This window comes from Apodemus sylvaticus, chromosome 10, assembly GCF_947179515.1.
Source record: "Apodemus sylvaticus chromosome 10, mApoSyl1.1, whole genome shotgun sequence".
Taxonomy (NCBI): Eukaryota; Metazoa; Chordata; class Mammalia; order Rodentia; family Muridae; genus Apodemus; species Apodemus sylvaticus.
In genome coordinates, this window is record NC_067481.1 from 20463168 (window position 1) to 20474007 (window position 10840).

The 10840-nt window shown below is 46.8% G+C and overlaps 1 protein-coding gene across 3 annotated transcripts in view; it reads left to right on the top strand.

Moving 5' to 3' along the window:
* Positions 1-10840, top strand: part of Gpatch8 (G-patch domain containing 8) — a 69594-nt gene extending 58754 nt beyond the window's left edge. For all 3 annotated transcript variants that reach the window (XM_052196340.1, XM_052196341.1, XM_052196342.1), the window contains 2 exons: positions 4094-4224; positions 5916-10840. In XM_052196340.1, coding sequence (XP_052052300.1) covers positions 4094-4224; positions 5916-9828 — 4044 coding nt within the window. In that variant the 3' untranslated portion in view covers positions 9829-10840. The remainder of the gene's footprint in view (positions 1-4093; positions 4225-5915) is intronic.

The following is a 10840-nucleotide window of genomic DNA, read 5'->3' on the forward strand; positions in this document are numbered from 1 at the left end:
GCCTGGCTATAAATGATCCTTTTAAAGAAAAGGCATGTTTTTCCATTTCCATCAGAATATCACTGTCTTGACTTATTTTGGTGATGAACAGCAGTGTGGAAGTGTAAGCTGAATAAACCCTTTCCTCCCCAACTTGCTTCTTGGTCATGATGTTTTGTGCAGGAATAGAAACCCTGACTAAGACAAATTGGTACCAGCATAGTGGGGTATTCTTGTGACAACCTGAACGTGTTTTGGGGAGGACTGTGGAAGGACTTTGGAACTTTGGGCTAGAAGAGCCATTGGGATGTTAAGAGCTCAATGGGATGTTGTGTATGAGCTTGGAAGATAATGTGAACAGTGCGGAAGATGGAGGCCTGCCTTGTGAAGTTTCAGAGGGAAGATTAAAGACTCTTATTAGGGCCGTTGCTATTTTGATTGTGAAGATTCTGTGGTTTTGGTCAATTGGGGCTGAAGAATCAGCTGTGATTAACAACATACCAGAACTACTAAAGCAAAACCTTTGCATTATTGGGACTATTGATGCTGGTTAGCTGGAGCTAAGAAATTAGTGGTGATTAAGAAGAGACGTCATTGAGGTGACATCTTCTGGGAAGTTTTCTGAGAGCACAAAGAAGCTGTGTTCCAGAAATAGCCAAGGTTGTAGCTCTTGCTGCAGCACGACTTGGTAATGTGTAAGAGTCATCCAGATGGTACTGGTTTTGAAGGCATGAAGGGGTCATGAAGAGCAACTGAGGCTTAGCACTGAGAGAGGCCATGGAAGGCCATTAATGAAGGTGCAGCCTCAGTTGCAGTTGATAGCTCAGGACTGAAGGGGTCATGCCAAGGAGTTGAGGCCTGTCACCATGAAGAGAGCCTGTGAGCAGCTATTGGTGAAGCCTAGTTACAGTGGAAGACAGCAGTGTTTTGGAGATGCCAGTACCATGAGATGACCACCAAGAAAAGCAACAGCAGTGGAGTACAGGCAGCTGGAGCCTAGAAGACAAGCTGTGTGCTACAAAGGGCAGAGCTGGAGAAGTGACCCAAGCCCTTGGAGAAGCCCAGAAGATCATGAGTGGAACCCAGACATTGGACATTTAGAGTTTGATTTTGCTTTTTGATTGTGACTGTGCCCTGATATTTTTCCCTTCTGAAGGAAGAAAGTATTTTGGTAGAGTCCACAGTTAAGAGACTTCGAGTTGTGAAACGACTGAATTTTAAGAGAGATTGGATATTTTAAAGGTATTGAATTTTTAACATATAAGAATTTGCAAAGACTGTGGTACTTTTAAAATTATTTAGATTGTGGGGATGAATTAAGAATGTAAGCACTGTGGCTTAATAGTGATGTGTTTGTGTGTCAAGTTGACACAGACTGGAGTTAATCACAGAGAAAGGAGCTTCAGTTGAGGAAGTGCCTCCATGAGACCCAGCTGTAAGGCATTTTCTCAATGTTCAAGGGGGGAGGGCCCCTTGTGGGTGGTACCATCCCTGGGCTGGTAGTCTTGGGTTCTATAAGAAAGCAAGATGAGCAAGCCAGGGAAAGAAAGCCAGTAAGTAACATCCCTCCATGGCCTCTGCATCAGCTCTTGCTTCCTGTCCTGCTTAAGTTCTAGTCCTGACTTCCTTTGATGAACAGCAGTGTGGGCGTTTAAGCTGAATAAACCCTTTCCTCCCCAACTTGCGTCTTAGTGGTGATGTTTGTGCAGGAATAGAAACCCTGACTAAGACAGTCACCATCTGAAAGGCAGCTGTGTCTGTGCTGGCTTTGGGGAGGTTTCTACTCTCTCACTCAGACTATGCTAGACCTGGGAGTTCTCATTCCACCCGGAGACTCCTGGCTTGACTGTGAAGTTTGTGAGGGTGTTGAAGGAATATTTGCTGGACTTGATAGAGCACTCATCTACTCTGCAAGGAAGCTTGACACTTAAGATTTGTCCCCTTGACAACATTCTGTTTCCTGTCTCTGTGTACTTGTGGCAGGACTTTTGGGTAGAATGTGTTTAGAATGCTGTGACCTTGGTCCTGTTCCTTCATCTTCCAAACTGAATAGAGCCAGGTGTGGTGGCTCACCCATTTAATCCCTGTACTCAGGAGGAAGAGCCAAGTAGTTCTTTCTTAGTTCTAGACCAACCAAGGGCTACACAATGAGACCTTGTTTCAAAGACCAACAAAAGAAAGGAGAGGAATCCTTGTCTGACACAATCTGGAGGCTCCAGGCTTTGATGAAAAATATTATTTTTTGAACAGTGTTCTATAGTTCAACAAATGCCTACTTTGAAAGAGATGCACATAGAAGAACTTCATGAGGTGTATAGGAAGATAGGAGAAAAACAGTGCATTCTATTTAAATTTTGATAAGAGAGCCTATTAAGTGTTTAGGAAGGAGAAAAAAGATCCGTAAAAAATGGCATAATAGTCATAGTGGATTCTTTCTGCCCCATTCCTCTCAGAAAAACATTGAAATTCATACTACTTAAGATAGTTGATCCTCCCTGAGCCTGGTGGTGCAGATGTGTAATCCCAGCTACTTGGAAGGTTGTGGCAGGAGTTCAAGTAAATCTCTATGGGACCTATACCAGCACCAGCTTTGTTAGCTGTTGATGAATTGAAGTTCTCCAAACTAAAGATGAATGAGTTCAGCCTCACTCACTGCTTGTAGACAGCAGCCTTTCCTGAAGTTCTCTTACCATTTCTCTTGAGAAAATAGAACTTATTATAGAAAAAGGGTAGTTTCATTTATCTAGATGTGATTAGGGTGTGTGTGTGTGTGTGTGTGTACACGTGTGTTTTCTACTCTTACCTCTCCCCAGCCCTGTTGACTGGCTGCTTTTGTCCAATTGTTGAGTGTATTGTTTGTAGGTTCACTGAGAGCTCATGTAGTAATGCTTGCCTTATTTTTTCTCTTCCACTCTTGTTTTATTTTTTACTTTTTTTCTCTTTGTGATGTGACGTTTTCAGCTGATGTTTTGAGAGCAAATCCTTCTAATTTGGGAGCCCAGATCACAAGAGTGAGTTTTTCTATAGTGTCTTTAGCTGTATATCTTTTGTGTGTGTGTGTCTTTCTTCCCTTCCCTTTCCGAATTCCAAAAGATTTGAAATACATTTCATAAATAGTAGGTAAGAAAATGCCTCTGTCTGTTGAACACCATGCCTTTCTAAAGCAATGTCCACTTTATATTGGGTCAGTTTCCTTTTCCTGAGCCGTCGGGCGAGCAGAGGCTCATGGGTAGGCCTTGCTTCACTTTCCAGAGTGTATGGCACTGTCTTCATTGCAGATGGGTATGTCGGACTCTGTCACCAGCCTGTCTCATGACACTTCTTCGGTTTTTGTTTTCTTTTGTTGTGAGGAAAATTACACAGTAGCTTCTGAAAACAAAAGGCCCATTCTGTTACTTGAATTTAAGTCACAGAATCTTCAACTTTCCTGCGTTCTCCTTCTTCCCTGGTGTTCCTCTCAGGGCTGTGAAGGAGTGGAAAGCTACCTAATTATTTCCATGTTAGCAGACAGGCTGGATGAAAGTGGTCAGGCTGAGTTCTGAATATGCCAGGGTTGGAAGACCTCTAGACTTTAATAATTATAAGAAACCTCTGTTATCACTAAAGCCAGACAACCCCCCCCCACTCTTTTATGGTGGAGAAAGAAAGTATTTCTGTTTGCTCTGATTCTGATAACCTCCCATGTAAGCTGTACATTGCTTTTTTAGATCTTACACCTTGGGTGATTTTCTGTACCAGCCTAACCCCTTTCTGTTCACTTTGGCCTGTGTTACTACAATTTATCTCACATTTGTTTGTCTGGTTCTGCATCCTGGAAGAGCAGGTGATTGGTCTCTTTCTTCCCAATAGTCTAAAATTTGCGTGTTGCTTCTGAAATCATTTTGTTTTGTTCAGTAAGGCAAATGACTTGCTGTCCTGATTACAATTGCCCATAATCCAAGTGTCATGCTCACAGTGGTCAGCTATTGTGTTTCTTAGAACCATATAAGTAAACAGTATACTCCATGCCAGTGTTAGAACATGGGTTCAGGGTCAATTGTACAAAGGCTTTGCCTTCACATCTGTGTGCTGATTAAAATTGCTCACCTTCTGTTTCTTTCTTCTATTAACTCAGAGATTAAAAGATCTCAAGCAGAGAGAGTTTGCCCGAAATGTCTCTTCAAGATCCCGAAAAGACGAGAAGAAACAAGAAAAAGCGCTTCGGCGACTCCATGAGTTGGCAGAGCAAAGAAAACAAGCTGAATGGTAGGAGTTCCATGCCGGGAATGTCCTGTGGGTGAATAGAGTCCTTAAGGGGTAATTTATAGATTTATAATTCAAACACTGAATGTAGTAGCTCATGCCTATAGATAGCCCTAGCAGTTGGGAGTGTGAGGCAAGAGAATTGCTATAAGATTAAAGCCAACCTGCCTGATGAGATCTGATCTCAAAAAATATAAATCTTAGAAATATTTAAATTGGGTGGAGGGACTGTGGAGAGATGGCTCAGCAGTTATGAGCACTGACTGCTCTTCCATAGGTCCCATTCCGTTCCTAGCACCACATGCTGCCTCACAACCATCTATAAAGGAATCTGATGCCCTCTTCTGATATTCAGGTGTACATGCAGAGTACTCATATGTAAAAATAAAGTAGGAGCTCTAAAACAAGTTTTTTAATTGGGCCAGGTATCTATCTCAGTGCTTTACATAAGGATACATAAAGCCCTCTGCTTGATTCCACAGTACCACATAAGCATATTGGCACATAGCTATAATCCCAGCACTCAGGAAGTAGATGCAGGTAGACCAGAAGTACAGTGCTATGCTTGGTTGTGTAATAAGACTGAGGTCATCTTGTCTGAAAAGAGAAAGGAGAAGGGACTGAGCAAATGATGCCCTTATTTCTGTTACTCGTTCTCCAGCACACCCCTGCAGAGAAGCACAGCACCCCAGTTTACCATTACGACATCCTAGCACGTGTCTGAGTCAAGTATTATCCTGCGTTTGGAAAACTATATAGTCAGCCAGTGTGATTGTGTATGCCCTAATCTCAGGACTCAGGAAGTAAAGACAGGTCGATCTCTGAATATGAAGCTGGATTGATCTATATAATGAGTTCATCATCTCAAAACAAAATCTTAAAAATAAAAAAAGTTTTTATTATTTTGTCTTTTTTTTTTTTTTTAACAGAGCTGAGGACCGAACCCAGGGCTGAGCTAAATCCCCAACCCCAAAAGTTTTTATTATTAAAAAGGTGTATTGAGTGTTGGTCAGGATAGAGTACCTCTTCACAGATCTGAGTTCCATCTTTACCACTGGGGAAATAAAAGACAAATATTGAAAGGGAGGAGAGGGGGGCCAGGCGTGGTGGTACATGCCTTTAATCCCAGCACTTGAGAGGCAGAGACAGGCAAATCTCTAGGGGTTTGAAGCCATGCTGGTCTTCTGAGTGAGCTCCAGGACAGCCAGGACTATACAGGAAAACAGAAGTAGAGGAGGAGGAGGAGGAGGATGGGACAGAGCCTTGGCTTCTGAATGTTGAGAAATCTTTCTATTCTGCCTGCAAAAGCATAACACTCTGGCATGTGAAATATGTATTTCGGTCACTCTCCAGAGGACCATTCCCCTCATATTTCTTGGTTTGGTCTTAGCCTATACTCCAGATTTCCATTTTGTGTTTAATTTGTTTGGTGTATAGACCAGGCTGGCCTCAAACTCAGAGATCCTCCTGCCTCTGCCTCCAGAGTGCTGGGATCAGAGGCGTGTGCCTCTGAATCAAATGAAACTTTGCCCTCTGTTCAACAAGTTCTGTTCGTCAACACATTGTTAGAGACAGCAACTCTGCTTCTTTGAGACCGACCTGTGATGAGTAGAAGGACAGAAAAGACGAATGTTTTATAAGATCTATGATCGAATTCTCTCTCTTGTTTTCTCACTTTCTCACCCACTGTGTAGTGCACCAGGAAGTGGGCCCATGTTCCGACCAACCACAGTGGCTGTAGACGAAGATGGAGGAGAGGAGGAGAAAGACGAGTCAGCAACCAACAGTGGCACAAGTGCCGTTTCTTCTTGTGGCTTTGGAGCTGACTTCTCCACAGATAAAGGGGGCCCCTTCATGTCAGTACAGATCACTAATACCACTGGGTTGTCACAGACTCCTGGGTTAGCCTCCCAAGGTATCAGCTTTGGCATTAAGAATAATCTGGGACCCCCACTGCAGAAATTGGGAGTATCATTTTCCTTTGCCAAGAAAGCTCCCGTCAAACTTGAATCAATAGCATCCGTGTTCAAGGACCATGCAGAGGAAGGAAGCTCAGAAGACGGAACAAAGGCTGAGGAGAAGAGTTCTGACCAAGGGGTGCAGAAGGTGGGAGACACTGATGGCACTGGGAATCTCGATGGGAAGAAGGAAGATGAAGACCCTCATGATGGAGGGTCCCTCGCCTCTACACTGTCCAAGTTGAAAAGGATGAAGCGGGAAGAAGGAACAGGGGCTACAGAGCCAGAATATTACCACTACATCCCCCCAGCACACTGCAAAGTCAAACCTAATTTCCCCTTCTTACTCTTTATGAGAGCCAGTGAGCAAATGGACGGTGATCATAGTACACACTCAAAGAATGCCCCAGAGAGCAGAAAAAGCAGTTCTCCCAAGCCTAAAGGTTGTAGTAAGGTGGCAGCAAGCCAAGGAACAGAGAAAACAGTTGGTGGCGTTTCTGAGCTGCAAAAGGAAGCCACCATAGCTGGGCCTTCAGAGCCTGGAAACAAAACTGAAACAAAGAAAGGCTCGGGAGAAGGCAAAGGTGGGCAGAGTGCAGAGAGTAAGGAGACTGCAGAGAGCCAGGCGTGTGCGTCCAATCCTAAAGAAAGGTCTCAGGCCACCCCAGCAACAAAAGCAGGCCAGGGACCCAAGCATCCCACTGGTCCATTCTTTCCAGTCTTAAGCAAGGATGAAAGCACTGCCCTCCAGTGGCCGTCAGAACTACTCATTTTCACCAAAGCAGAGCCCTCCATTTCCTACAGTTGTAATCCTTTATACTTTGACTTTAAACTTTCAAGAAACAAAGATGCTAAAGCTAAAGGGACAGAAAAGCCGAAAGATGTCGAAGGCTCCTCAAAGGATCATCTCCAGAGCCTTGATCCTAGAGAACCGAATAAAAGCAAGGAGGGGGAACAGAATGTAGTACTCTCTTCAGAAGACAGAGTGAATGAACCTGCTTCAGAAGCTGCCTGTAGCAGCCTGAACAAGCAGGAGCCTGGGGATAGCCATACATCAGAAGCTGAAGACACTGAAAGAAACCATCCTAGCAAGAAAGAACCATCAGGCAAGTCTCACAGACACAAAAAGAAAAAGAAACACAAAAAATCCAGTAAGCACAAACGTAAACACAAGGCTGACATGGAAGAGAAGAGTTGTAAGGCAGAGTCTGGGGAGAGATCTAAGAAGCGCAAGAAACGAAAACGGAAGAAGAACAAATCATCAGTCCCAGCTGATACTGAAAGAGGACCCAAACCAGAACCTCCTGGAAGTGGCAGCCCTGCACCGTCAAGAAGACGGCGCCGAGCTCAAGATGATTCCCAGCGGAAATCCCTTCCTGCTGAAGAAGGAAACAGTGGCAAGAAGGATGATGGTGGGGCTGGTAGCAGTTGCCAAGACCATGGTGGGAGGAAACACAAAGGCGAACCCCCAGCTTCCTCCTGCCAGCGGAGAGCTAGCACCAAGCACAGCAGCCGGTCCAGCCATCGGAGCCAGCGCAGCAGTGGAGAGGAGGAGAGTGACGATGCTTCTTCACACCGGCCACACCAGAAGTCTCCATCCCAGTACAGTGAGGAGGAAGAGGAGGATGAGGAGGAGGAAGAGGAGGAGGAAGAAGAGGAGGAGGAAGATGAAGACTCAGGTAGTGAGCATTCTCGTAGCCGCTCTCGATCTGGCCACCGCCATTCCTCACATCGTTCCTCCCGGCGTTCTTACTCAAGCAGCTCTGATGCGTCTTCAGACCAGAGCTGCTACAGTAGACAGCACAGTTACTCTGATGATAGCTATAGTGACTACAGTGACCGATCGCGGAGGCACTCGAAGCGCTCTCATGACTCAGATGATTCAGACTCTGCCAGCTCCAAACACAGGTCCAAACGACATAAGTACTCGTCATCTGATGATGATTACAGCCTCAGCTGCAGCCAGTCCCGAAGCCGGTCTCGGAGCCATACAAGAGAGCGATCAAGATCCCGGGGTCGAAGCCGCAGTAGCAGCTGTAGTCGCAGTCGAAGCAAGAGGAGAAGTCGTAGCACCACAGCCCACAGCTGGCAGCGAAGCCGAAGCTATAGCCGAGACCGGAGCCGCAGCACCAGGAGCCCTTCTCAGAGGTCAGGCTCCAGAAAGGGGTCCTGGGGTCACGAAAGCCCAGAGGAAAGGCGCTCTGGCCGCCGGGATTTCATTCGTTCAAAGATCTACCGCTCTCAATCTCCCCACTATTTCCGATCAGGTCGGGGAGAAGGGCCTGGAAAGAAAGAAGATGGCAGAGGAGATGACAGTAAGGGAGCAGGCCTGCCGTCTCAGAATAGTAGTGCCGGCCCAGGAGTGGGCTCAGAAAGTGACTGCAGTCCTGAAGATAAGAATTCTATTACTGCCAGACTGCTGCTAGAGAAGGTCCAGTCCAGGAAAGTGGAGAGGAAACCTAGTGTGTGTGAGGAGGTGCTGGCCACCCCTAATAAGGCTGGGCTCAAGTACAAGAACCCCCCACAAGGTTACTTCGGGCCTAAGCTCCCCCCGTCTCTTGGTAATAAGCCTGTTCTTCCAATGATAGGGAAGCTTCCAGCTACCCGGAAGTCCAATAAGAAATGTGAAGAGTCTGGCTTAGAAAGGGGTGAAGAGCAGGAACATTCAGAGCCAGAAGAAGGGTCTCCAAGGAATAGTGATGCTCCGTTTGGGCATCAGTTTTCCTCGGAGGAAACAGCTGGTCCCTTAACAGACCCTCCCCCAGAAGAGCCAAGGTCTGAAGAAGCTACTGCTGACCACTCTGTGGCTCTAGGCACCCCAGCACACACTGACTGCTACCCTGGGGATCCAGCCATGTCCCATAACTACCTCGCTGACCCCAGTGATGGGGATACTCTGGAGTCTCTGGATAGTGGCAGTCAGCCAGGCCCTGTGGAATCCAGCTTGCTGCCTATAGCCCCAGACCTTGAGCACTTCCCCAGCTATGCACCTCCCAGCGGGGAGCCTAGCATTGAGTCAACAGATGGGACTGAGGATGCTTCCTTGGCTCCTCTAGAGAGCCAGCCCATCACCTTCACCCCTGAGGAGATGGAGAAGTACAGCAAGCTCCAGCAGGCCGCACAGCAGCACATCCAGCAGCAGCTTCTGGCCAAACAAGTAAAGGCCTTTCCAGCCTCGACCGCCCTAGCTCCAGCCACGCCAGCCCTGCAGCCCATCCATATTCAGCAGCCAGCCACGGCCTCTGCGACCTCCATCACAACCGTTCAGCACGCCATCCTACAGCATCATGCTGCAGCCGCCGCCGCTGCCATCGGCATTCACCCTCACCCTCACCCTCAGCCGCTGGCCCAAGTCCATCACATCCCCCAGCCCCATCTCACCCCCATCTCCCTGTCCCATCTCACTCACTCGATTATCCCGGGCCACCCGGCCACCTTCCTTGCTAGCCACCCTATCCATATAATTCCTGCCTCGGCCATCCATCCTGGTCCGTTTGCCTTCCATCCTGTCCCACACGCTGCCCTCTACCCTACCCTGCTTGCTCCCCGGCCCGCTGCGGCAGCTGCCACCGCCCTCCATCTTCACCCACTGCTGCACCCCATCTTCTCAGGTCAGGACCTGCAGCACCCTCCCAGCCATGGGACTTGAGTTGGGGGTCAGAAGCCTATGTTGAGCCAGGGAAGGAGACCTACTCTTCACTTGGGGGTGTTGAGCCATTTACACCAGCAAGTAAAAGCTGGAACGGGCAGTGTCTCGACCGCCAAAGAAAGGAGTTTTGGCTTGCAGGGATGGATTTAGAGTTGAGGTTTGCTTTGGGTTTACTATCAGGGATATTTACCCCTTTTCTATTAGTCCCTCCCTCCTGTGTTTCTAAGCTAAGGAACACCAGTAAGTGCTACCCACACACCTCTGCAGCAACATCTCCAGACTGTCGAGTAATCCTCCTTCCTCCCTCTACTCTCTGATCCTCTGCACTTCCCCGCTGTAAGTTCAAAACATTTCCTCCTCTAATGGGTTGTCACCAAAGCACTTGCCATGGGCCCATCTGGTCCTGCCTCCTCAGTGCCGCGAGGAAGGCCAGGCTCTCTCCAGTGGTGAAAACTCCACTTTTCGGCAGTGTCTGTGACTATCCCTTTGTGACACACTATCCCAGGTGAGGTGGAAGAGGGAGTCTAACCTGGAACCAAAAGCAACTCAGGCTGCGATTTGACCCACTCTCCTTACGAACAGCCATGCATTTGGCTCTCCTCATGCCCCTCCTCCCACAAGAGGCATCTACATATCCCAGAAAAGAAGATCCTGTCTGTCGGGAGTGGAAGCTGCGCCAAACCTAGGCTCACCCGTGTGCTTCCCAGAAGGAGCTCGTGTTGGAAGGGTATATTTTCTTCTGTTATGTTGATGTTTTCTTAATTTATAGGATTTTTTTTAATGTAAAATTGCACTGAACTCTATAAACATAAATGCTGCTTTTTGTAGCTCATATTAAAAAGGTTCCGTATTTGTAGTATACTGCAATAATATTTTTTACATCCAGCTCTTTAAGTGATCCTTGTTCTGGTGGCTTTCTGTAAATATGTTTGCCCTAGTTGACTTAAGAAACTTTAAAGGTTATAAAATAAAAGAAAAAAATAAAGTATTTGTTTTCTGCTAGATGCAAAAA